The following is a 27,906-nucleotide window of genomic DNA, read 5'->3' on the forward strand; positions in this document are numbered from 1 at the left end:
GATGTAACCGTGGTGCCCCTCTGGCTCAAGAATTCCCAGCTGTGACCCTCAGGAAGGCACACACCACCTCACCCTCACAAAGGGAGAACAGAACAGCCCAACAGCCGCCCCACAGCCACTGAGGGGGCGGGGATGGCGGGAGCGCCCCGCCTCCATCATCAGGCGCCGGGAGGGCGGCTTGAGGGCAAGGCGCAGTGCCCGGCTTCCCCGTCGCTCCCTGCGCAAGCGCCGCTCCTCCCTCCATTTCGCCGCCGCGGGGCGCTGCTCTGCCTTTCCTCCTTCAGCTCCCCGTCCTTCGGTGTGGGGCTGAGGAGAGGCGTGGTAGCTCGGATCTCCGAGTGTTTCCGATGCTGTTCGGCGCCTCCCCGCCGCGCTTGAAGATGGCGGCTGGGATTGGCGGGGCGGCGGCGGCAGTTATGCAAACGATGCCGTCGGCAGGCAGCGCCAGAGCCGGCTGAGCGGGGAGGCGACTGGGGCTGCGCCGCCGTCCGTCCTCCGCCTCCCTCTCCTCCTCCTTCTCCCCCTCCTCCCCGCCCCCCCCGGCCCCTGCCTCGCCCCGGCCCGGCATGGACGTTGGCGCTGCGCGGTGCCGCTGAGCGGGGCCGCCCGGCGCAGACGGGGGGGGGGAAAGATGTCGGACACTAAAGTGAAGGTGGCCGTCAGGGTCCGGCCCATGAACAGGAGAGGTAAGCGGGGATCCGGGCGGGTGTGGGGAGGGGGAAGCACGCCCGCCCTCCCCCCACCCCCCCGACTTCAACCCCGTGCCGCCTCTCCTTGCAGAGCTGGAGCTGAACACCAAGTGCGTGGTGGAGATGGAGGGCAACCAGACCGTGCTGCACCCGCCGCCTTCCAACAGCAAGCAAGGAGAAAGGTAAACGCCGTGCCGGGCTGTGGAGGGGGGTGGTGGATCGCTGACCCTTGGGGAGGTGCGCCGAGAGCGGGCGGTGAGGAGCTGGGGCTGGGAAACAGCCTGTGAGAACGAGCGAAAATAGTCCCGAAATCTGGCGTGTAGTTGTGATGCCCCGGTAAAGAATACCCTTGGAAGTAAGCCAAAAATACCAATGCACCAGACTGTAAAAATAGATCAGAACAGGAAAAGATTTCTTTCCTTTGAGGGAGCGTGGGGAGGTGCGGGAGTGTGGTGTTGTGTGCTTATCTCTTCGGTTACCTGTTGACAGCCCTGCTTCGTTCAGCTGTTAAATATTTGCGATGCTATGGAGCGTGGATTCATTTTTGTGGTTATCGAGGTTTTCATCTGAACAAATCCTTACTGTTCAGGATGTCATTAAGAATATATTTGAGTTTGTAATAGCAATGAAGAAACTAGTGTGAGGAGATATATATATTTCTTTCAAAGGCAACGTTTCAATAGTTTTCCAGCAGTAAAGGTCTGGACCTTCTTGTTCTTTGTTGCCGGAGATGTGAAGGCCCCTCTCACGTGAGTCTGAATACAGGAATATAGCTGCGATCGTGCCAGTTCAACTGAAATCCTACTCATGTAGTTTTTAGGATCATTTTATAGCTGGTGTGTTGGCCTGAGTCTTGAGAGAGCAGTGCTTGTTCCCAGCTCATTTCAAAGATCTTTGTGTGACCTGCGATTTGCACTACCTCTGTGTAACATCACTTCTGTAAAATGGGGATCTTGATTCTCTTGAGACTATTTTGGAAAGTATGTTTTTGTAATTGTTTATTGAACTGCGTGTGTGTTGTTTGCCACAACACTGCTATAGTCAAATCTGCTTGCTTTAAAGAGTTAATACTATTCTTACAATGAGGCAGTGAGACAGTGGAACAGGTTGCCCAGTGAGGTTGTGAATACCCCCTCTCTGGAAGCATTCAAGGTCAGGTTGGATGGTGCTTTGAGCAATCTGGTCCAGAGGTGCCCCTGCCTATAGCAGGGGGTTGGAACTAGAGGATCTTACAGCTCCCTTCCAACCCAAACCATTCTATGAATGCCTGTAACAAATGTAAGCTGTTCTTACCTGATCTGAACTGGCTTCTGGTTGTGTCAAGACTCGGAGTTGGCTGGCTGTTAAACATTTGACTTGTGTGTTGGAAGGAAGCAACTGCCTGACGTGAGAGGATTGGAAATGCTAGTACTCAGAAGTAACTCACTGATGCAAAAATATAGCTTGGGTATGTTTTAAATGACAGGTGTTGCTGGAAGGCTGTAGCGCCTTGTGGAAATCTGTACTTTTTGGTTCATTTTTTAGCTGTTCGTTTTTGATAAGGAGTTCAATTCCCACGTTGAAAAAAGAATTCCATTCTTCTTCCCCGCGTACCCAAATGAAGTATCTATATAGACTGACTCTGAATTGCTGAGTAGCTGTTGCTTGTACTTGGATGGGTGCCTTGGCAGGGTTAGAGATGTCAAATGGATTTTTGGTTTTCTTTGTGTAGCTTGTTTTTACATAGCTCAACTGGATTTATTTCTTTCAGAGTAACTGTGTCATTGCAAAAGTGATTTCCCTTGCTTGTATGATTAGCCAGTTTTCATGCTAGGTTGTGTGATTTTAATATTGCTTGGTGTTAACTTTTGACTTTTATACTTTTTTTGTGTGTTTTGTTGGTTTTTGTTTTGAGGAATAGAAGTATGAGCTTGTGCTGTGCTTTGGAATTAGGAAAAGTGGTCTTCTGAAGAAAACTTGGTTTCCAGGGCTGCTTTTCTTAGTTGAGCTGAAGCTGAGAAACTATAGTGTGGGGGTGAGGAGGGGTGGAAATCAGGACCCTGCTCTTTGTTTGCTTTGTTCTCTATTTGCTCAGTTGTAATTTTAAATGTATTGCCAGAATTTTCTAAAGCAAAATTAAGTGACGCTTTCATGGTTATAGGACATATTCTTCCAAAAGCAAGTTAAGATTAGAAATATCAGATCTAAGTAGTTCTGCTTATTCTGTAAAGAGTTCTTGAATGAAATCCAAATTGAGATGCTTGCTCTTCATTAATATCTACAACTTATGAAGGATTCTTCTGAAGGATTTTAGTTGGGGAAAACTATGATCGTTTTGCAAGTGGTGAAAGAAGCCTGAAAGCCAAAATTGCTGTCATCTGTCCAACTTCCACTATTGTGTTAGTTATAAAGCAGTAACTCAGAACCATCAGTTAGGGTTCTGACTCCCTTTCCTTTTCCTAGACCGTACAGCATCCCTCCCTTAAGAAGCACAGCTTTGAGATAGTAATTGTTACTAAACTTTGTAAGCAGTGAGCTTTTCATTCTGCACAAATGGCTTTCTTAACTAACAGAGGAGAAACAAAACATAGTAAAACCTGACAGTCTGAGTCTGAAAGACACAGAAAAATCTTTACTGACTGTAGGAATAGTAGACAGAGGGTTCAGAAACAGTTTTCACTAGCAGGTTTCAGGTATATTCTCTGTTGCTAGCAAATATCTGTGCCTTTAGCCTTTGCTTTACTATTAATAGCAGCAGTTTCCTTTATGTCTGCCTTGAAGGTATTTCTATGGTGTTACCTCTTCATTTTTCCATTCATTTTTCTCCCTCAAATGAGTTATGCTTCATAATTTCGTCCTCTGTCGTGTTATAAATGTTTGCATTTGGTTGACAGTATAAGGTGTACTGTATTGCAATATAACTATGGAATAAGTTACAGCATGGAGTTAGACAGGCTTTCAAAATATCTTAAAGATTTTTACTTTTTACAATGGAAATATGAAACCACAGTCTGGGTTACTGAAGGTTTCCCTTCGTGTTGGAGGTAATACTATCAAAATGTTTTAGTATTGGTTTTTAGTAGGACAAATGAGGTTTTGCTGTTGCCACTTCTGCTTTTGCTTGTTATAATAGGCTTTCCTCCAACCTTACCTTTCAGCTATGCTTTTTAACACACCGGGTCTGAAAAGTTCATTTTGATTCCCTGACAACAGTTCATGACACTCCTTCTTTTATTAGTGAAGAAAATATTTGGCTTAACAGAAATAAATGGTGGACTACGGAGACGGTAGAATTGAAATACTGTTTCAACTGTAGTTTTGACTAAGCAAAAACACCAAAAACATCTGCTGGGCAATTGTTTTCATTAAAGCACCTTAAGCTTCTGCAGACCTTGCCTTATAAAACATCTTGAGTCAGAAAATGAGAAATCAGATCATGCAATTGCACTTAAATTATCACCTTCCTCAGAAGTCGTTCTCCTCGTCTTGCATAATTGTTTTCTGTTTTAGAACTTGTTTGCTCTGTCTCCTATCATCATCAATTTGATAAGAGACGAATAGCAATAAGGCAGGGTTCTACTTTTGTAGTTTTAAATGACTCAGATTTGCTGAATTCATTTTGTGTTTTTTCTTTGGTTTATTAGGCTTAGCTCTATAATAGAACAAATAGGGACAGGTGTATGCGTGGGGTCTGTCTGGTTTTTGTAGGTAAGGAGACTTTAGAAGTGAAAATCTGAACCACAGATTTAATCCACAGGCAGCTTGTCCTGAAACTCCTGCTTCTTAGTTGTTTTCTCTGAGGTAGGGAGGTGACAACATGGTTTTGGGGTGGTCTTGTTTTCAGTAGTTTTTCAGGTGTTCATCGTGTGACTGTGTGTGTGTGTGAGTTGCTTAAATAGCATTAAAAAAAGTCTGAATAGCACCACTCTACAGAGCAAATGGAACTTGTGGAAGCTGAGATAATACAACTGCTAATGATTTCCACATCTGAAGGAGTGATCAGTGGATTTATGACTTTGATGTGTACACTATGGATTTTCACCTGAGGTAAATGATAAAATAACAGCAGGCAGCAACTTTTATCTGCCTACAGGAAATTGTCAAAGCAATCTGACTTTGACCTCTTCTGTTGGCTTCCTGGTAGACATTGGTGTTCAGGATGTGAGCTGTTAGCTTTGGATCTTTATGGAAGAGGTGTGTTAGTTATAGAACATAAGACTGGAAGAGAGCATTTCAGAACCATTTTTTAATTGCTTTCTTTGGTTTATGCTTCAGCTGGGATACTAGATGAAGTTTCACTAAAATCACTATTTTAACGCTTCTGTCTCAAATTACCGTGTGTTAAATTCCACGTGTCTTGGATTATGAATTTGTGACGTGGTTCTTTGTTCTTTCTAACATAGCCTGAGCCATGGTTAAATGGAATACCTGTTATTTTACAGCGTTCACAGAATCCAGGCAGCTGTCAGGCAGGACTTGTGCTGTGGTCTTTAAGTGCCATTGCTAGAGGAAACTACCATTGCAAACTGCTGGGGTTGTGGGCAAGCAACTAGTAGAACTTAGCTAGCAGTATTTCAGAAGCTATGTGTGCATTTACTTAGTGTAGCCAGGTGTGTTTTGAGGCGTGGATTATTATTCAGTATATCTTGAATGTGTTGTTCATCGAAATGAATGATGAATTTAGAAAATGAGCAGCTCCTCTAGAGCCAAGTGATACTTATACTTTTCTTTAGGAAGATGGGTGCTAAAGGAAAAGCTTTTCTTTCACCCTGTTAATATAAATTATAGAGACAGTTTTCTTCTTTTTGAAAACAAGATTACCTTTGCTGTGTGTATCTAGTAGGCTTACTAAATATGTGTATGGGATAGTTTCAATTTTCTAGGTTATAATAGCTGCCAGTGTTAAATAAGATTTGTATTGTAGTGACACCGGATCTAAAATACTTCAGCAGGTGCTGAAAAAAGTCCCTGCTTCATGAAACTTCAGCCCGAAGAGATGCAGTGCACAGAAGCCTCTGTTCAACACAGACCTATGGACTGCATGGCCCTGGGCTGCCAATCTCTGTGCAAATTTTTGGTGATGAAGTGAATTCCTTCTTTGTGTCAGGCTTGCAATGCAGCATGCACAGACAGGCATCTGGTATTCAAGGAGTCATCGTGGTGGTGCTTCCAGTAATAAGATTAGAGCTAAATCTTTGGACTGACAAAAGTACTAGTTGCTGTTGTGTTGGAGACATTAGCAGATTTGAAGGCCTTTATCCCTGTGAGGCTGAGTGCAAACTGAGTAGCGGTAGGGGTGGCCACTCTGACTGTGCTGCTGCTTGTCCCCTGCATGGCAGGGCTGAGCTTAGTGGTGGAAAAGTCGTATGGTATCTTTGCTTAGTTGGCCTGGTTTGAATCTATTAATGGAAGCAATTGCTGCCTACTGTAGCGAAATGCCAGCTGCTGCAGCAGCGCTGTGCAGATTCTGTTGCTTAATTGAGTAATTCCTTGTATTTTGGTTACCAACTGCAGAATGTGACACGGGCTCTGTGGAAGTGTTGGCTATGAACAGAGAATTGTATGTGTTCAGTAAGTGCAGCATACAAAGAGAAAGCCCCTACTGAGCACCAATTTGGACCACAGGGCTTGGTAGCGAATTAACTTGAGACTCGAAGCACCACATTAACTGGAGCAGTCAGGCTGATGCCTAGAAGAGCTTGAGAAGATCTGTAAGCTTGCTAAGTCAGTATGTGACTTCTGTTGATATGAAGTTGATCATCAGAGCTTGAGGTCTGCTGAAGCTTGAATTTTGTGTGCATTGTCTTTATGATCCTTCTATGGCATGTGGTGGGTAATGGCTGGGAGTGGAGGTAGGAGATTGGCATGTTAAGCAAGCAAGCTGAAAATCAGAAAATTCCAGTGCTGATAGGAGTTACAAATCAATGATACAAGCTCAATCTGTCTGTCTTGGTGAAGAGCAGCAGTTAGATGAGCTATTTTCAATAGCATGTGACGGTGCCCCTTATTTTCTATTTCTTTCACAAAAGTGAATGAATGTACTTCTGAAGCTGTTGTGCTTGATTAGTGTTAATTAACCCCTGCGGTTCTGGTTTTATTTTAAACTCAACTATCAAAAATATTTTCTTCTGAAGGAGGTAACCCCCAAAAACTAACAAAATTCATAACTGTATCCTGTACTAATAAATTCCTTAGTCATCAGCCTCAACTTTTAATTTGGCATCCTGTGGTGTTCTAAACAGACTTCCTTAAACATGTGTGTGCCTACTAAGTATCACCCTGTAGTAACTTTTGTTCTCAATGTTGCAATTCAGGATGAAGTAGTGTATATCTCAACCATTCTTTTGGCAGATGAAGCCATGAATATGTTTTGCAGCTTTACTGTACTGGACCTTGTTTAGAGGCACGTCAGCTCAGCAGTGGGAAGGTGGCAGAAATGTTTCTGTGTGCTTTTATTAAGTGTATAGCAAACTTCCCTAGCCTAGAGGAGATATCCCTTCTCTTCCAGCCTAGAGAAGAGAAGGTTGCGGGGTGACCTCATTGCAGCCTTTCAATACCTGAAGGGAACTTACTCCCAGGAGGGGAGTAAACTCTTTGAAAGGGCTGACGATAGCAGGACATGGGGAAATGGTTTTAAGTTGAAAGAAGGAAGGTTTAGGTTGGATGTTAGGGGGAAGTTCTTCACTAGGAGAGTGGTTAGGCCCTGGAACAGGCTGCCCAGGGAGGTTGTGGAGGTGTTCAAGGCCAGGTTGGACGGGGCCCTGGGTAACCTGATCTAGTAAAGGTGTATGTTTGGTGGCCCTGCCAGGCAGGGGGGTTGGAACTACATGATCCTTGAGGTCCCTTCCAACCCGGGTCATTCTGTGATTCCCAGTTAAGCCTTGGCTGTATCTTCAGCTTCATCATTATTGTTCACTGGTGCAGGGTAGATGCTTGTGGTCTCTGTTCATGGTTAGTAGCAGCACGGCTAGGAAGCTTGTGCTGGCTTACGCTGAGGTTTGTGGCATCACTGCATCTTCTTTTTGCAGCTTATGTATATTCCAAGAATTCTGAGTATTTTGTAAATGTGAATCAAAGCAGCTGCTGTGGCTGGAATAGCGTGCTTATCCATGAGTGCCTTTACAAAGATGTTGTTTGATATGTTAAAAATAGATAGTGAACTTTATAGAAAAGCGTTGTGTGCTATTGTCTGAATCACAGAATCATAGGGGTTGGAAGGGACCTCCAGAGATCGAGTCCAACCCCCTGCCAAAGCAGGTTCCCTACACCACGTCACACAGGTAGGCATCCAGGCAGGTCTTGAACATCTCCAGAGGAGACTCCACCACCTTCCTGTGCAGCCTGTTCCAGTGCTCCGTCACCCTCACTGTAAAGAAGTTCTTGTGCACATTTGTGCAGAACTTCCTATGCTCCAGTTGTTCCAGTTTATGGCCGTTTCCCCTTGTCCTGTCTCCACACGCTGCTGAGAAGAGTCTGGCCTTGTCACTTTGCCCCCCACACCTCAGATATTTATAGACCTGGATCAGGTCCGCTCTCAGTCTTGTTTTCTCAAGGCTAAACAGACCCAGTTCACTTAGCCTTTCTTCACAGGGTAAATGCTCTAGGCCCTTCGCCATCTTTGTGGCTCTCTGCTGGATTATTTCCAAGAGATCCCTCTCTTTTTTATACTGGTGAGCCCAGAACTGACACATCACTCCAGATGAGGCCTTTCCGGGGCAGAGTAGAGGGGGAGGATCACCTCCCTTGACCTGCTTCTTTTTAGTGCATCCCAGAATTCCACTGGCCTTTTTGGCCACAAATAATATCCTTTGTTTTGCGAATACCTTACTGAAACTATTGATATTTAAATACTTCTTCCTTAAAATTTATTCTGGAGAACATTTTAGATTTGTAAATAAAATGGAAAAAAAAAAAAAGATTGGTTGTGACCATGGAAGGGAAAGTTTGTCTGCAAAATGAATGCATTTATACAGTGACTGGCATTGCTTGCTGTGTAACTTCAAATACTTCTTACCTATTTTGTTGAATTGTTGTTTTAAATATGATTTTACTTTGTGATTCATAAGCCGAGGCCTGTTTTACAGTAGACAAACTTTTGCTGAAGATAATTCAATGGAGTGTTCTTTTGCAGCTGGTGGAAGCTTTCTACTGGCACAGCTGCTGTATGGACCTCAATGCTGGTATCTGTTGGTATGAATCATTTATATATGAAGTGTGATGCAAGTTTGCAGAGCTCCAGACTTGTGTTGGCTTGGTAGTGCTGCCTTCCCAAAAGATTCAAATCCGAAGCGTTTTGGTGGTTTTTCCCCTTGGTCATACCATGTTGTCCATCCCTATTTTAAGATGTTTCTGAATTTCCTTTAGACTTGGCATTTGTTTTCAGAGAGTTTCATCTGATGAAGTCAGGCTGAAACAAAAACCAGTTGTGTTTGGAAAATAATGGTCCTGTTTTTGACGTATGTAGCTGAAGAGCTTAATTTATTGCTCATGTGTCCTCTGAGTTCAGCAAGCAGTAGCTGCGTTTGATTACTTTGCAGTTATGGAGTGGGGTAAAAGCAGAGAGCATTTGCTGTCTCCTTTACTCTGCTGCACTGTATTGGTATTTGAAGGTGTTTCTGAAGGCTCTGTCGGCAGTGTATCTGGTTCTCAGATAGAAGTGTGGCTGGATCTCAGGTTGTGCTGTTTCACAGCTCGTTATTGTGACCACAATGGCTATGCTATTCTGGAACAAATGGTCTAGGAAGCAGTCTGACATTTTCTGTAAGGCCTGTTATATTTAACGAGTATCAGGAATAGTTCTCATTCTTCTTCTGGTGTAAGCAAGCCTTGTTGCTGCTGAACCTGCATTCTTGATTGGAGTGCCCTTGAGAAATGCTGCTTCATTGTGGGTACAGAAACTGACACATTAGGAAGTGCGAAAGATGGCTTTCTGAGTGGATTAGCTGCTGATATGGCAGAAGACAGGGACAGAATACTTGGGGACTGGGGCTGGGGCTGGAAGGCAAGTGGAAGGTGTGGAATGGGATGCCTAGCAGTACTACCAAACTCACAGAATCACAGAATGACCTGGGTTGGAAGGGACCTCAAGGATCATGTAGTTCCAACCCCCCTGCCTGGCAGGGCCACCAAACATACACCTTTACTAGATCAGGTTGCCCAGGGCCCCGTCCAACCTGGTCTTGAACACCTCCAAGGATGGGGCATCCACAACCTCCCTGGGCAGCCTGTTCCAGGGCCTAACCACTCTCCTAGTGAAGAACTTCCCCCTAACATCCAACCTAAATCTTCCCTCTTTTAACTTAAAACCATTTCCCTGTGTCAGACTCCTCAAAGTATGTTCTGGAGGAGCTGGAGGAACCACCACCACCAACAAAATCCCATAAGCTTTCTTCCTCGCTGCTGGAAATGTATATGAGAAACTCATTTCTGTGAGGAAATGCTGCATTCTTCATGCGTGCTCTGGTTGAGATCCAAGATGAAAACCGAAAGGAAGAGCCGTTGTTGTAAACAGATCATTGAAGACTGGTCAGAGCTTACCATGCACTGTGCTTTTGAAGAGCATCGAAGTCCTTTGCGTTTGAGGTGTTTATAACGCTGTAGCTCATTCCATGTTGTATTCCTGGTTTTCACTGTATAACTGTAACATTTCAGCAGTCATTTTATTTACAGTTTATGCTATTAAATGTCAGTCATTACTCAATCTGCAGAAATTGATTAGGAAGTAACGTATGTCCAAAGCAATGACTGTTTTCTGAAGATCTCCTTCAATGGAACAGTGTCTTCAGTTTTTTAATAGATTCAGTAGGTGTTCTGTTCCGACCAGCTCCATGTCTTTATTTTCCCCTTTACTGTCAGAATGCTGTATAGAAGGAAATGAATGTCTGACTTTTCCATGCTACAAGCTGGATGTTAAATCATTCCAGTTCTGTTTTAATATGCTCAGCAGGGTGTGGAAGATGAGTGTGGAACATAGACAGGCATCAGTGTAATCTCTCCCCTTTTGTCTAACTATTGTTATGGTAGGCTGGTATCCTCTAAAATAGCTTTTGGAGTTTCACTTTTGCAGATATGAATATGGCAGTGGGAGGGAAAGAACTTCTTTTCCTTTTCAGAAAATGAAGGTGTGCGAGCTCTGTGCCCTTAGTATAATCTATCCTTGCCTTCTCAGCTCACAGGTAGAATTGCGTATGTTGTTACACCAGGTTTCTTGAAACCTTATTTGAGGTTTCAGTATCAGTTGGTTGTTCCCGAATGACATCTTGCATCTTTGTGCTAGTTTAAATGCAGAAGTGTAGATCCACGGTGTTCTGCTGGCCAAATGCCCTCTGTTTTGCTATTCTCATATGTTTTCTGAGCTATTTCATCTGTGTGCTCTGACCCATGGTCCTCGTTCCTGTTTGAGAATTTATTGGAGAGAAAAAAAGGCAGAAATTTGTGGCTCATATGCAAGGCACTTGGATGCTTTGAAAAGGCTCTTGTACTCCTGACTAATAGGTAAAATGAGTTTTCTAAGAAATAGGGATTTTTATAAGTAGAATTCTAAGTTATTACACTCAAGGGAGCTCCACCTTCACTATGGTTCAGAAAAGGCACTTGTAAAAGAAAGAAATTAGAAATGTTAGTGATAACATGCAGTTCTTACGTGGGAAAAGGGCATTGTCACCAAATTGGATTAGATTAGGAAAACTCACGTGTTTAATTGTTTTTGTCTGAGATCCAGATCGGGTAATTTAGGATGCTTTTAAAAATAGATTTACTACTTTTCTCCCCCTCCCTGTTGTTGTTTCTCCTTGTGAGACAGATCAGTTCTTTCCACAGTACTGTTAGAATCTAAGAGCCTTTGCAATAGGACATTTGCCTTAGCTGCAGCTTCTCCTGTAGCTTATTGTTCTACTTTCATGCTTTCCTCTGTGGGTGTATATCAAAATAAACTGAAATTATCTGGACTTAGAGGAGGATGGTGGCCCTGCCTCTGGTCTGGACACCTACTTTGGCCCCTTGTATTTTCTCCCAGTATTACTGAAAACTGCTGTGCTTGGTAGTATTTGTCTTCTCAGATCACGAAGTACTGTAATGCCTATCAGAGTCCAGAAACTTGTGGGAAGTTGCATGAAAGGGTACATAGTGTTTCCAGCTGACCTACTTATTCTGAGTCGTCTTCCTTAAAATGACTTTTTGTTCTCTTTTAAGAACTTCTATAAACTTTTAGAGAGACCAGTTGCATTTCTTCGTTTGTCCTGTATATCTCTCCACTGTGCGGACAGATCTTCAGGAGAGATGATTGAGGCTGTGGTTTGTTTAAACTAAAGGAAGAGAGATTTTGGGTAGGTGTTAGGAAGAAATTCTTTGCTCAGAGAGTGGTGAGGCACTGGCTGAGCTGCCCAGAGAAGCTGTGGGTGCCCCATCCCTGGGGGTGTTTAAGGCTGGGTTGGATAGAACCTTAAACAGCCTGAGCTGGTGAGTGGCAGCCCTGATAGGCATCACAGGGCCTCAGCCTTGCAGCCTGATTGCACCAAGCAAATACCAGGCAGCTGTTGGTGATGTGTCTGCTTATTTCGAGCAAGGTTTTGGTACAGTCCCTGTGCACTTGGGACTGGCAGGAAGTGGCAACGCTGGAGTTGAGAGCAATGCCAGGAAATAGGAAGTGCAAAACATAGTGGGCAGTGGGCCTCTGCTGCTGTTTTACTACTTCAGATCTGGTACCCCATGAGCACATGCTCAGGTAAGAAGGCTGGTGGGGATAATAGTGATCTCTTAAAACTCTGAGTAAAGGCTGCACGGGGATGACTAACTTGTGGTGCAGATTGCGTGTCTGGGTGTGTCTGCAGCACACTCCCTGGTGTGCAGTCTGTTATCTGGGTTTTTCCATTGTCACCCCTGTGGCAGGAGTAGCAGAGCTGGCTGCAGACCATAACTCCATGGAACTAGGAAGATGAGTGATAACACTTTAAGTAGATTTTAAAGTACGTCTAAAGTACTTTGACTGCTTTTAAAGTAGTCAAAACAAAGTTTGACTACTTTTTAGAAGAGTAGGATGAAAATTCATGGCTTGAATTAAATGTTTTTATTGACCTTACTAATTTTGCTGCGTGCTAAATTTAAAGGATGAGAATTGGCTGTACCCGGGAAAGCATTAGACAGGAAGGAAAACATTTTCATAGAGCTCACAGTGAGAATTTCCATTGGGTTACTACACTGCAAGATCACACGCTTGGTATCCCAACACAGATTCTAGATGGTGGTCCTTACCTGGCTCTGAATTGATGCAGCATAGACTAAAGTGTACTGTAGTCTTTGGGTTAGCGTGCATCCAGCTGGGTCTGCTATCCAAAGCTGATATATCAGCATTCAGGCTCTTTAAATATACTCAGCTAATCTTTACCATAGACCTCATCACGTCTGTGCAGGCATATCCTTTATATATGTTCATTTTTCTGTTTGTGTTTGATTTTTGTTTCTCTGCTTTTCCTCATCTAGAGTTACCTGTGTTCTCTCTGCATGATCTTCAAGGATATTATGTAGAAGTGTTATCTCCAGAAATGATTGCATTTTAGAATTAAAAGACTGAGTGCTGTTAGCAGGACCCAGGAGCATTGTGTTGCTTATTCTAAATTGGAAGCTTTGATTACCTCTAATCTTCTTTACTTGCTGCAGCAGCATGTATGTGTTTCTTGTCTCAGCTATGCTTTCTGTGCTTCACTCCTTTACTAGTAACTTATGCTGTTGTACTTGCTAATGGTGTTTTTCTGCTGTTCTCAATTCCTCTGTATTTCTTTTTGGGTGCTAATTATTCCTGTTCTGAGACATGTCAGATATCAGGAAAGCACTGTTCCTCTCACTGTGAGGATCAGGTTTGTGACTGACTGAGGAACATGAATGTCCACAAGTCTATGGGTTCTGATGCGGTGAATCCCACAGTCTTAAGGGAACTAGGTGATTCCTGTTGAATGTTTCCAGAGACTAAGCAGTGGATGTGAGCACAGTGAGGCAGTGGGTGCTGCATTACAACAGTGGTGACAGCAATGTGAAAGACAAACCACATTCCAGATGGCCACGCAGCTTTTTACAAGCACAGCACACAGGCTCTTGTTCATGGTTGGCATAGCGAATAGTACTAACTATGTTGAAAAGTAGTGTTTTGTAGCTGAGATTTTGCTCTGTCAAACAGAAATGTGAGATACAGAACTGCAAAGAGCTTAAACAAAGTATTTGGTTAAAGCAGTAAGGAAATGACAATACTTTATCATGCAATTCCTCTGACTGCAGAAGTATGAGGAAGGAACATAAACCGTGCATTCCTATTTGGCACCTGCAGAGATAAAATACTATTTTTCTCATGAATAAATTTGTTCACAGATTGCTTCAGGGGACTCATCTCATAGGCATGCTTATGCTATCCAATTACTGTTCTTTTCCTCCTGGCTCTTATTGCACTATGTTAATAGTAATGAGTGTAAAATGGTTATAAAGTAGCATTTATTTATTTATTTTTTTTCCTGTTGTCAATGCTATCTAATTTTAACTCTGTGGCTGTAGCTTTTAATTTACATATAACTCTACGGAAGCCTGGGCCTCCAAGCTGCTTTGTGCATTTATTTCAGCTTAAAAATGTGAAGTTGCCAAATGTTTATTCCTACTTGTTACAAAATGCTGTTTTATTTACTGTTTTGTGAACCATGTGAGATTTCTCAAGTGTCTGTGGGCCAGGCAGGCTTTGCTACCTTGCAATTGCTGTGTGTCTCAGCTGAACTGTGGTAACTTAGTTCTATTTCTGAGCTTATTAAGAGGATGGAGGTGCAGAAAATTAATGATTGTTTACAACCATTTTTATGCAACATCTAATAAATTATGCAGAGATAATATCTGTGGACTATTTTCTGAAGGCACTTAATGGACCGAGCACTGGGTTTGCATAGTGCTAAGTCTTTAAATTGGTCAGGTCTGTCTGCAAGGAAGCATTTCTCCTCCGCATCCATTTCCATTGATGGGTTTTGGATGCCTGCATTTAATGCAGCTTCCTATTTTAATAAGTTAATATTTAGCTCTCTGATCAGAGATGTTACAGAGATGTAATTTGAGAGTTGAGAAATACATGAATGAAAGCACGATTAGATCTCCGGTGGTGCCGCCTTTGCTTTTCAGTTCTTACAAAATAAAGTGCCCTACTTGTTTTCAGACTGCAATGCTATTGAAGTGGGTAGAAAGAGCCATCAATCATATTAGTTTAAACTAACGTTTGTTGGTGGTGTCAGTATCCATGTCTATGAAATGTTTTCATGAAATAATAAAACCCAGCCATTTTAGTTCTTCCAATAGTAAATTAATAACAGATGTAGTACCTGGGTCAGAAGGTACCTTGGACAGAGCAGAGGTGGTGGTTGGTATCCTTTGGGCTCTTGTGAAGGAGGCTGTCATGTAAAGAACCTTATCATTAAGGCCTATGCTAAGAATCTACATAAAAAAGCAGTTAAATTCATGAATTAATTATATGCACACTTGCTGGTGGTGGGATTTTGGCTGTTATTTATCTTTTGTGCTACCTGGCATTTCTGTATGTGCTGACAAAGGGCTTTGAATCAACGCAACAGTTGGATGGATGAGAAGGTTTTTAGACAAGTGTGACATTTCGTTTCTAGTCTGTGGGCTGCGAGTTTGGAAGCACAAAAGAGGTGGCCTTGCAGTTGTGATGGCATTGTACCCTTTGCAGTGTCATCAATAAAAATAGTTTGTGTTGGTTGTTTTTTGTATGTTCTGTGGAGATGTGTTTGGTTGTTTTGTTTTGTTTTGATGCTGATACATTATGTGGTGATTTATGGAAAGATAACAACTTTTATAATGTTTTTATGGACTTGTAACTGTCTGGGCTACAAGGACTAGGAGAGTGGTTAGGCCCTGGAACAGGCTGCCCAGGGAGGTTGTGGATGCCCTGTCCTTGGAGGTGTTCAAGACCAGGTTGGACGGGGCCCTGGGCAACCTGATCTAGTAAATGTGTATGTTTGGTGGCCCTGCCAGGCAGGGGGGTGGAACTTCATGATCCTTGAGGTCCCTTCCAACCCGGGTCATTCTGTGATTCTGTGGGCTATAGTTGTCGTTGGGTTTGAAAGTCTTCCTACCTTTTTTCATCTGACATGTACAAGTGGATGTAGTTAATCTGTGTGCTTCCTTTGTGTCTCAGAGTAGTGAAGAGATTTGTCAGATATTTTTTAACAAGGGCTGATGTGGAATTGGAAATAGTATGGAAACAGACAGATTGGTCCCATTCCATTTTCAGTTTCATAAAGGTCCTCTGAATTCTGCTTGAAATGAACATATCGGCTTGATAAGCTACTCAGATCGACTTCTGGTAACCTCTCCCTTTTCCTTTGGTAAGACCTTCCCCCCCCCCCCCCTTGTCTTCCTTTATAGAGGAAGTATTCTTGTGTACACTGCAAGAAAAAATGCTTGTAAAAAGCAATAGTTAAAAATTCTCCTATTACAACTTAGCAAGAAGTCATACATATTTGAAGCTATTCATTTTGTTTCCTTCAGGTGATGTTTATTGATGCCTGCAGTAACAGTGCTGTAACTTGAATGAGGAAGGGGGATGGAAAGTACACTAAAATTATGTTGTAATTCCATTTAATGTGTCAGCTGTCATACTCATGCTTCAGTTGCATGGGTTGATTAAATAGTTTCTGTCTTTTTAGCAATTTAAGACTGTAAAGTTATGATCAGCATTTAGTTAAGTATTGTGTTGCACAAAAATTGTTTCCTGAATACTTGCTTCAGAGGTGTTCATTATTTGACAGTTTCTTGAAGTGTTAAGATTGCCTTTGACCTCAGAAGTTTCTCAGCTTGTATACAGGAAAAAGCACATTGCCTTGATACGTAGAAGCCTTTCATTTTCTGAGTAATTTTAGCAAAGCTGATAAACATATTTTAAGGGAAAGTCATTGTAAAGCCACGAGACTGCTATTAAAAGCAGGTGCCAAGTACATAGAGTTGTATTTCTTCAGTGGTGAAAAAGATGAGTTGCTTAGTTGCTTCTCTAAGATGAGCAGAAACTTTGCTATGCAAGACTGTTGTTAATGAGCTTGACTTTATTATTGCCAGCTGAATAAGCAGCTCAAAGTAGCTGAAGGAATTTTATATTAGTCTTATACCAGCTGGAGTCAGCACAGATGGCAGTAATAGTTTCCATCACAGAGCAGTGATAAATGTCTGTCCTGTTGTAAACATGGAGGAGGGTTAAACACTAATCCCAAGGAACAAATTTGCTACAATTATTAAGAGTGTATTATTAAAAGTATCTGTAAGATCCAGTAGCAAATGAAGTTTTTGTGAACTCTGTTACTCTGGACAACCTTATTTATTGCTCATATCAACATTTTTAGACTTCACAAGACAGGGAAATAAAGTATTTGGTAAGGGAGAAGGAGGTAACAGATTGTATGTGCAGTAAATTAGGATCATCTGCGTCTCAGATTTGGGGGGAAAATGGAGGCAATTATCAGGAAATAGTTTCTTTCAGCTCATGATGGAGGTAGGGAAGAGAGGCAAAGTTTCATGTCGAGGCTGCAGGAGCTTTGAGGAATGGCCAATGCTTAGCTTTGGAAGCAGAAAAAAATCTGATTCGGAATGATTTGTAGGTGAGGTGATTTAGTTGGAATTGAGACAGAAGACATTGGTTTCTGTTGGGAAGGAGAACAGCTTTAAATCCCTTACCACAGTTTTCTGAGATTATGGAATTAATTTGCAGTAATGAAGAATAGATGGCTCGTAGAAGCTCTTCAAGAGTTTAGGAATTGCTTTGCAAAAAAAAGAAAAGTAGTTCATGTCAAAACACTTGAAATATGTTCTCTGAAGAAATGCATCTGGTTGTGTGTTCTGTTTGGAGCTCTTCTATTTAGAGAAAGAAGAGAAAGGGGACCTTCTTAAGAGTTATACTACACTGGTAGTACATCTTTGGTCTTCTGAGTAGTGTATCTTGCATCTTTGTCTTACTTATCTAAGTATTTCTCTCTTTAATTTGCTTTGCTTTAGGTCCACACATATTAACATCCTATCAAATAATGTTTAATACTTGTTGATAAAGCAGTTCTGTAGAAAAATGGGTAATTAAGTTATCAAAGTGTACAAAAATGATCAGCATGGGAGCAGTGGCAACTCTTGAAATAAGGAAATAAAATAACAGACAACTATTTTTGAAAGTTACTGCATGAAGGAGAAGCATTAAATCATTGCTTAGACTGGAGCTCATAGCAGGATGTGGGTAAGAGGAACAATTGAGTGATGCTCACAGAGGAGCCTTATTGTTCCTTGTGGAAGAATCAAGAATCATGAAGGTTTGTTTTTATTCTCCTGCGTTCAGAAGCTCCAGTGCTTTGCATAACCTTGCAGGTAGAATGTTTGAGTTACAGTTGTTCATGTAGGACATTATTTGTTTGGATGATGTCTTGGAGGTATGTATCAACGTTCATGTGCTTGGGAATTAGTAAATATTCTCTCCCTTTTCATCTGATGTTGCTGTTAGCTGCAAAAGCAGAATGAAGGTACAGTGGGTGCAGGTGTGTCTGCAGTCCTGAGTGACACCCAATGCTGTGTCTAATGTTGCTGTGTCATGCCTTCTGCCTGAAGGAGATTCAGTGTGAACTTCAGTTTTATGTTCCAGGCTGTGTTAGGTCTTGGTACACAGGTGAGCTGAGAGTGAGCAGTAACTTTACACCACAGAGTTCCCTGAGTGAATTTCACAGTGACTCCCTGGGGGACAAATTGGATCTGACCGTGGAATTAGAATGCTGTATTTTTTTTTCCCCTTGCTACTAATTCCCCCAAATCAAAAATAAAACTGACGTTTCTAAAATCCTATTCATAGTTACTTAATTTTCTGCCCCTTTGAAAGCTTAATGGGGAGCTAGCTATTTATATTTCAGTTGCAGTAGGTTTGTTTGATTTAGATATACTACAATACTCTCTAGTCTTTTATTCATTCTTTGGAACACTGGTTACAGAAATACCAAGATTACTGAGAGTTATTTGTATGTTGTACTTATTTAAACAAAAATAATGTAATGCTTATGAAGTATGAACTTCAAAGCCACTTTGGTGTAGGACCTAACATGAAGCTGTATAGAGCCCTTTCTAGTCTGATTTTATAGGTAGGTATCTTTCTACATAGACTGTACTGGTGTTAAGATTGGTGGGGTAAGGATTATAAACGGGGAATTTGGCTGTGTGTGTGCTTGTTGTATGACTGAGGATGTAGTTATTTTCCTGAAGTTATGTTTTTCACTCCTGTAAACAGAGATGAATAAACAGAAATGAACAATCCCTTTCTTTCCTGGTTGTACTGCCTGTGATTTTCCTTGTTAGCATAGTAAACTGGGGTTGCGTCATTTATTTGGACAGGTCTTATTTCATCAGGACTTCTGTTCATAGCTTTGCTTTCAGTGGACCTCCACTTTCACAGGGCTTCCCTTTTATCATCACTCAGTGTAAGATTTGACCTGAGTATGAAACTTTTGTGGGAACAAAAGGTCTGGAGGAATGTTCAAGGACTAGTTTGCTTTTGGAGCAGGATTCCTGGTTAGCTTTCATGCCAATAGTTAGATGATGCCAATAAGGAAACAATTGTTTTTGCTTTTAATGGCTCTTTCAGATGCTTGTTTGGGGCCTGTTTCCTCAGGAGGAGACAACATGCTTTGGAGATAATTACAGTGTATTTCTATTGTTGTTTCCAAAAGACATTCCTCAGAAAAACAATAATTACCTACAAGGTATTACTACAGTATAAGAAAGAAAAGCTCTGCTTCTGTGCTGAATGTATTTAAAACATGCTGACTATGCAGTTTTTGTTGTTTGTACTGTGGGTTAATCATTAATATGTAGTATATGTGCCCCGGGACACAAACACTGCTTAACCCATGATATTTCAAGCTCTCTGGAAATAATACAGAAAGCCTTAACTTGACTGTATATCTCTGGATGAAGTGAGGCTGCATTTTTCATGTTTAAATTCCTACTTTCCAATGCATAATTCTGTTTCTCATTTGTCAGTCTCTGGTTTATGTATGCCACTGACTTGATCCCAGGTTATAGGACCTTACCATTTCTGTTCTGCATTCATAATGTATTGTCTTCAAGTACTTGGGTAATTTGATAGCCAAATGTTGAAGGATGATGAGTCTATCCATTCATTAGATTATCACTCATGTTACTGCAACTTTAAGTGCTGCCTTATGGCAGCTTTTTCTACTTTGTTTCTCCAATTAATAAATAATATTTTTTTCCTGTGGAACAGGTGATGTATTTCTTCAATGCTGCTTCAAAATCTGATTCCATCTTATGAAAGTCTTGTCTTCTCATGTAGAAGAGGACGTATCCAGTTGCTTATTTGACCTGGGAGATTTATGCTGAATTCCCCATCTGGATCACCAGTGGGTTACAGAGCTCTCCTGCTCACACCCTTATCTTGTGTTCATCACATCTGACTGGACTGTTGCTCTGGAAACCGTTGTAATGTCACAAGTGACTTCATTATGATTAAATGAGGGGAAGAAAGTAGAACAAAAGAGCACATTCCTGTTTAAACATGCAACTTGGAAACTGCAACTGTCTCACATACATTTCAGGGCATTTCTTGGTAACAGCATGCAACTCTGCCCTGCTAGTTAAATAATAGCAGTTTTAGACTATACATTTTATTCTTATTTCCTTCAAATAGTCTGTAGTCAACTGATGCAGTCACAAGGATGTGTTTTAGAACTCTTATTAAAAGCTGTGTGTGGATCTTCAAAACAGACAAAAACCCACTGATAAGTATTTACCCTACTACCTTGTCTACCACAGACTTGGTTCTCTTAATTGGAAACTAGAGGATTTTCAGTTTTGTATCTGGCTTTATTTTCCATTAATCTCTAATGTCAGCATAGTATTCGTGTCTCTAAAGCAGGTTCATAACTGAAATAAAGATTGTAGAAATACTGCAACATTTTATGGCACTGCCTTGACACTTACTGATGTAAGTGTCAGTAGGTTTCGGTTTTCTGTGGTTATCGTATCATTTAGGTTGGAAAACACATCTAAGATCATCTAGTCCAAATGTCAATTCCTCACCACCGTGCCCACTAAACCATGCCTCTCAGTGCTATGTTTGCACCTTTCTTGAATACCTCTGGGTGATTCTGCCACCTCTGTGGGCAGCCTGCTCCAGTGCATCACCACTCTTCTGAGAGGAAATTTTTCCTTATGTTCAAGTTGAACCTCCCCTGGCACAAACTTGAGGCCATTACCTCTTGTTCTGTTACTAATTACCTGGGAAAAGAGGCTGCCCCTCCACCTTGCTGCACCCTTCTTTGATGTAGTTGTAGAGAGTGAAAAGGTCTCCCCAAGCCTCCTCTACTTCAGGCTAAACAATCCAAGTTCTCCCTGCTGCTCCTTGAGCAGTAAGACTTGTGCTCCAGACTCTTCACCAGCTTTGTTGCCCTTCTTTGGGCATGCTCCAGGGCCCCAGTTTCTTTCTTGTAGTGAGGGGTCCAGCAGTGAATACAGTACTTGAGGTGTGCCCTCAGTGTGGAGTAGAAAGGAACAACCACCTCCCTGCTCCTGCTCACTGCACTATTTCTGATACAAGCCAGGATGCTGTTGGTGTTCCTGGCTCCCTGAGTACGCTTCTGGCTCGTGTTTAGCTGGCTGTTACGTAACACATTCAGGTTTCCACCTGTTCTGCACCCAGCCAGTAGTGATGCGTGGGGTTGTTGTGACAGGAGTGAAGGAACCAATGCTTGCTCTTGTGGAACTTGGTCTCATCTGATCTATCCAGCCTACATTGATCCCTCTGTAGAGATTGTGTTCATCTCCATTAGGATAGGGAGGCCCTACAAATGTCTTCTCATCTTGGTGTAGGGCTGCAGGACTCCCACCATGCCCTGGCTTGACTTGTGTATGTTGCCAGGTGGATACCTGGCTAATGAGCTCTGCTGGTCTCACTACCTTTCAGCTGCTGGTCTGGGTAACCTCCTACTTTTTGTCCTAGTGCAGAGTATTGCTGATCTCAGGCTTGTTTGCTGGGAGTCTTCCCAGAGCTTTGTTCTGATGTGTTGGAGCCTCTTCTTGTGCCGAGTCTGGCAACAAAGATGAGTGTGAATTCATCTGTGTCATCGTTAGGAGTGCTCCTTGCTACCTTTGCTTTTGTGCAGAGGCGTAATCAAATCTAGAGCTCTAACAGCTCTGAATAAGGCTTAGGAAATGCTTTTCTATTAAGAGTTTGAATGACACAGCTGAGGGATGCATATTCCAGTAGTTCAGTTGTATTGATCACAAGAGCACCTTGACAAGTGCCATCGCAGGTGACAAGGGTGAATCTGGGACATTTAGATCCATCTTTTTTTCTCTTCTTTGTTCAAATTTTTTACTGTTGCTGGGTTGTTACATAAAAATAAGTAGTTGGCTTTAGAGGGATAGTGTAACCGAAGTTTCTGAAATATGTGAAATAAACAAGGTCAGACAAGGTGTGGAGGCACAAATGGTTTTTCCTTTGGATATGGCCATATGAATAGGTGAAATCTGACATTTGAAGTCACCAATAGACTTTGAATTCATTAGTACTTCTGAGTCAGTTGTCCTTTTTTGTCTGTAATGGTGTCCAACACCTTCCTTTTATTGCAAAGCAAAATGCATTATCCAATACTGAGTAATACATTAATTGTCTTTTCCATTATCTCTCAGGAAATTGATTGTTTTTGAGGCTTACATGCGACTGATCTCTTACCTGAGGAATGTGTCCACTCCCATTATTGTATAAGTATGTGGTGTAACTATTAATATGAAACTGTTGTTCAGTTGTCCTTTCTGGAAAAATGATTAGCAGTATCAAATGGAGGTATATTTTCTCATACAAAGCAATCATCTCTGTAGGTAGGTACAGATAAGCATCTTATTTCTAAGTATCTTAGCTTTTATATATGTGTATATATATATACACACACACACACAAATACAATACTGTTGATTTTGTACCTGGAATCTGAAGCTGAGTTTTAATTTATAGATCACAATACAAAGACAGGCAATTAGTCGTGTCATTATGCTGCTGCTATACATTCATGTAGAAATACAAATTATGTTCAGTCTTGTGAATTATCATCAATTTAATTAATTACAGTATATAAATAACTAATACACAGAATTCACACAAACTTATTTTCATTATGTGCTGTTACTGAACAAATCATAATTTATCATTATTTATAGCAGATACATGCTTTACTGAGGCACCATAGATGTGAGAGGTCAGTTCTTTCTCAGTCGCTATTTATAGGCTGGCCTGGAATGCTCACGTGATATTATTTGCAATCTTGGATATTTATATTATCACAGATGCCGTGGTGAAGTTTCTCACTATTTCCATTATACAGTTCCGTTTCCAAGCAGTGTGCCTAGTGCCTAACAAAGCTTGGCATGAAGATTGAGAGTGTTCTTCCTCTTCAAATGGAATAAATGCTTCCATCGTGTTCGTAAAAGAATTATGTGATTGTAAAAGGTCTCTCTTCTCCCAGCAGTTATGAAGAAAGTCTCACGTGATATTTGGGGAGCATTGTATTGATATAACATTGAACAAATTGTCTTAGGGCAACAGTAAAGTGCTACCTCCAAAAAGAAAAGAAGAATTCAATCGATGTGTAGGCTTTTACAGTTGCCTTTGTGAAGATTTCTCCCAAATACAGATGTACAGAACAGAGTCTTGGTGCTCAGTTCCTGTTGTTTCACCTTGTGAGAAAGGCTCCAGGACCGCTGCTTACTCACTAGCACTCTTACTGCTCCAACTAGATCCCGTGAGGCAGAAGTTTGGTGTCATATGTATGTGCAGATACGACCACTATCCATGTCTGCTAACTGCCACTGCGGTGCATGGAGAAATGTGCTTTCTCTTCTTCTTGCTCTCTACTCTCTCTTTACCCTACCTTCTCTACCCAAAGGGTGAAGAGTTCATTTATTATGCTTGATTCATTACAGAAGGGAATTTACATGTGAGACACTTACTCAGCAATGTCGGAAGAGGAGCTAATTAGACTTCAATGTGTTGAGGAGGCTTACCCTCCCTCTATGAGATGAAATGGTACAAATGCTCTTTTGGTTTGACAAACCAGAGTTGCACTTGATTTAATGTATGCAGTGGTATCTTCCAGAGTATTTAATGGTGAGATGTAGAAAAACCTTGAAGCTTCTGCAGTGCTTCACCAAAGAACACAAACACAAGAACAGAACAAAACAAAAAAACCCGACTCTACTTATTTGTAACTGCCCAGGAATTAAGAGATACTGTTCTCATAGTAACTGAAATGCTCACTTTAAATGTCCTCATACAAATTAGACCTAAAAAGTGGTATTTGGAAAACCTAGGCTTTCTATTTACAGGTTTATATTTTTAATGCATCCTTATTTTATGTAGCTAACTTATTTTTGGCTTAACGTGGCAGTGAACTTTAATACAGCTTATTTATGCTGTGCTTACAGAACTAAAACTAATGTCACCTCTGTTGCATCTCTTAGAGATGGCTCTTGTCAGCATAAAACAAACAAACAAGCTTACATAAGTTAGGATAATTGCTCTTAAAAATCCCAAGCTTAAAGGTGAGCCGTGTGCCCATTTAAAATCTTATCTCCACCCCACCCCTGTATATCACTCATTAAGTCCTGAGGAGGTCTGTGCTCATTCTGATGTTTCTTATTTCTAAACGAGCTAAAAGGGGATGACTACAGGTATGGCAGGAACTGGAGCTAGATAGTATTTAAGGTCCCTCCCAACTTAAGCAATTCTGTGATATATGAAGAACCAGTATATATCAGTCTTTTGGCCTAGAAAGAAGACAGCTGTGGAGGGGAAAGGAGGGTGCTTAGAGATCTATGAACAGTGGAAGGAATGATTTACTGTCTTTTATCATATGGGAACTTCACCTTACTTTAGCAGGAGAAGGGTTCAAATGAAAGGACATGAACATGGAATTAGTTGCAAGATGTTATGATTATTGAAACGTATGTAGTTGACATGTGGTTAAGCAAATTAATATGGAAGAGAAGTAATGGAAGACCCTTAAGCTTAATTATAGTACTTAATGCCATCTAAAGTTTCTCACTGCTTGCTGCTGATGAAAGCGCCTGTGTTCTGAAACTGCAAGACTACAGTTTTCTGCCATGTTATGTGAACATTGGGTTGCCTTGATTAAAGGATCTGATGTCTGCCAAAGGCAGTTTGCCTCTCCTGTGATATATCTGTGGCTTATCCATGGTGTAGAACTTTTCCTAACAACTTTACCTCTGTCTCTGCCTTTGTGTTTCTGGCTGCGCTGATGAAGCTTAGCGTGTTCCCTGCATTCCTACAGCTGTTTCCTGGTTTTGAAAATTAAAGTGATGAAAGTTGTTTTTAAAATAAGGAATGGCAAAGCAAACCAAGACTCCCCTCACCACCACCCTGCATTTATCTGGCAGAGGCACAGCTGGTTGTGCCGAATTCCAGCACAGGAGCTGAGAACAAGAATCTGGAGATGTCAGCTTAAGAAGTTTCTGCTCTTTGCCTCTGGAACAATTGCAGGAGGCTTTCTTAGGACAGTTGTTGCCAATATGCGCTTGCCTGGAGCTTACTCATTGCACCTCAGACCCGAAACTGAGCGTGTACACTTGAAACCTTACCTGTTTTTCCTCTTCTCCTTTTCCCTTCTGAGATAAAACTATTTCACCTGTGGCCTTATTAAAGATAGGTTCTGCTTTCCAAGTTTCCCTTTCTCTGCTTGCAAGATGTTCTTGGAAAGAATTTGTTGGCTGAAGTTGTTTGTTGCTTTAAAAAAAAAAAAAAAAAAAAAAGGAAGCTGTTGCTGTGGCTTATGCCTCATTCTTTCTGATTTCTAATGCAAGCTAAAAGTCTCTGTAGTTCTTCAGTCTGCCTTTCGCAGAAGACCTTGGCAATGGTTCTTCAAGAGTGCTGTAGGACTGTGACAAAGGTTAAGGTGAACTGTGCTTCACCCAGGAGGGGAGTAAATTCTTTGAAAGGGCTGACAATAGCAGGACAAGGGGAAATGGTTTTAAGTTGAAAGAGGGAAGATTTAGGTTGGATGTTAGGGGGAAGTTCTTCACTAGGAGAGTGGTTAGGCCCTGGAACAGGCTGCCCAGGGAGGTTGTGGATGCCCCATCCTTGGAGGTGTTCAAGACCAGGTTGGACGGGGCCCTGGACTCATTCTCTGCCAGTGTGCCTCAGAGTTATACCTGTCTTCCTTCATATACAAGTCTCTAGGTAAGGTGAGCAGTAAATCATGTTTGTTTTAAACCACTTATTATGTGAGGGCTGCTCTGAAAGTAATGCCTCCTATTTTATGATGCAGGCCATTTATTTCTGAATTTGTTGCCTTTAAACATTTCATCTTCTCTGAAGCTGTGTAGAAACACCATTTTCATAGTAATGGCTGTGACCCCTTACTGAGATCTAAAGATAATAGAGACTAAGTTAAAACCCCTTTACCTGCCAGAACAAACTAAACAATTCCACTGTGGTTTTCAAGTAGTAGTGACCAAGCTTGTTTACTGAAAATTAGTAAGTGAAACCTGGATGCCTGGCCTTTCCTGATAATATCACTTGAAGGGAAAAGCAGGTATTGCTCTTTACAGTGAACAGAGTACTAGTGTAAAATGTAATCATGGAACCTGTGTAAGAAGTAGTCGTGAAATCCTACTGAGTGCTATATAAGCTACTGAAAATGTTCTATATTTTGTGTTGTATGCTTCTTTCCCTAAAACTGATGTATTTAGGTTGGTGTGTGGAACGTGCCACATAAAGGCTATTAGAGAAGTTTTTTAATTGGCTTTTTAAAGTAAAGATTTTATTAATGCAAGTCTGGGGTGGGTTGTAAATGTTTTGAAAATTCCTCAATCACAAACTAAGCACATCATCTTGTACTAATGTTCATGCTCTATACCATTATCTTAAATGAGAATGAATTATACCACTTTCCAAAGGATGGTTAAAATGAGAAAGGGATCTCTGGAGGATTTGGCCTCACCACTGCTAAAGCAGGTCCACCCAGAGCAGAATGACAGGACCATATCCAGGAAGATTTTGGGCATCTCCAGGGAGGAAGGAGACCTCACACCTTGGGCTGCCATTGTGGGTTCTCCAATACTTGCACAGCACAGAATTGCTGCTTGATTTTCAGACAGAACCTCTTTTGCTCCAGCTTGTTGCCATTGCCTGTTGTCCTGGTACCTCTGAAAAGACCCTGGCTCCATCCTCTTTGTGCCTTCCTTTCAAGGATTGATAGAAATCAGAACCTCTTGAGCTTCCTCTTTTCCAGCCTGAATATCCCAGCTCCTTCAGCCTTTCTTCACAGAAGTGCTCCAGTCCCTAATTTTTAATTTTTTAACTTCATGATTTTATTGTTCTTAAGTGTATAATGCCACAAAGCTTGTAGGCAAGGTGATATTTATAGCAATTTCCACAAATGTCCAATTTGCCAGGAAGGACTGAATGTTAAATTTTGTTGGTCTCACCTCCTCAGTTGTACAGAGCGCTAGCTTGTATTTTCTGACAAGGCTTTGAGCTCTGTGACTCGTGTGCCTCTCTGATGTCAAGCAGAAGGTAAGCTCTGTCTGAAGCCCTTGGGCGGAAAATCTGTGAGTGCCATGGCAGTTGCCAGCCCTTCTCTGCTGGAACTCATCTATTCATGGATTCTAGAAACGAACTTAGGTTGTGCCTTCCTCTAGGTTCAGTAGCACAGCGCTTGTTGTTTGCCCTCTGTGAGGTTCATTAGCTGTCTTGGCAGTTGTTCTGTTTTTGTTAGCTGAGGAACTTGGAGCAAATGCTGTGAATGATTTTTCTTGGGGTGACTTCTGTGATTCATTTCATTACATGCTAGGTTACTAGAGATTGCTAGAATACTGCCTAAGCTTTAAAGAAAACAATGAATAGAAATCTCATCTATATGAGTCCTGTGTAAGGATGAATTCTCCTCAGTAATTCTAAGTTAGGTGTTGGTTCCGCAGCAACTTACTCACTTTAATTAGGTGGAGCTGAGTTGAGTTTACATTCCTGCTAGATTGTTCCACGCAATGAACCTTTTTTATCAAATGCATCATCTCACTCTTTGTCTGCATAGTGTTCTGTCACACGGTGGCATTTGTTAGCACCGTCTTTTAAAGCAAATCATGTAATGTTAGTCACCGGCACATTAGGCTTTGCAGCCTGCTGTTAGAGACTTTCTAAAAGGTGAGGTGG

The 27,906-nt window shown here is 41.6% G+C and overlaps 1 protein-coding gene across 10 annotated transcripts in view; it reads left to right on the top strand.

Moving 5' to 3' along the window:
- The first annotated feature begins 541 nt into the window (after positions 1-541).
- KIF13A (kinesin family member 13A) overlaps positions 542-27,906 on the top strand; it is a 101,759-nt gene continuing 74,394 nt past the window's right edge. For all 10 annotated transcript variants that reach the window (XM_085540170.1, XM_085540174.1, XM_085540175.1 and 7 more), the window contains exons 1-2: positions 542-686; positions 781-871. In XM_085540170.1, coding sequence (XP_085396296.1) covers positions 632-686; positions 781-871 — 146 coding nt within the window. In that variant the 5' untranslated portion in view covers positions 542-631. The remainder of the gene's footprint in view (positions 687-780; positions 872-27,906) is intronic.

Source organism: Coturnix japonica, chromosome 2 (genome assembly GCF_054131305.1).
Source record: "Coturnix japonica strain WE chromosome 2, WE-NBRP24, whole genome shotgun sequence".
Lineage (NCBI taxonomy): Eukaryota > Metazoa > Chordata > Aves > Galliformes > Phasianidae > Coturnix > Coturnix japonica.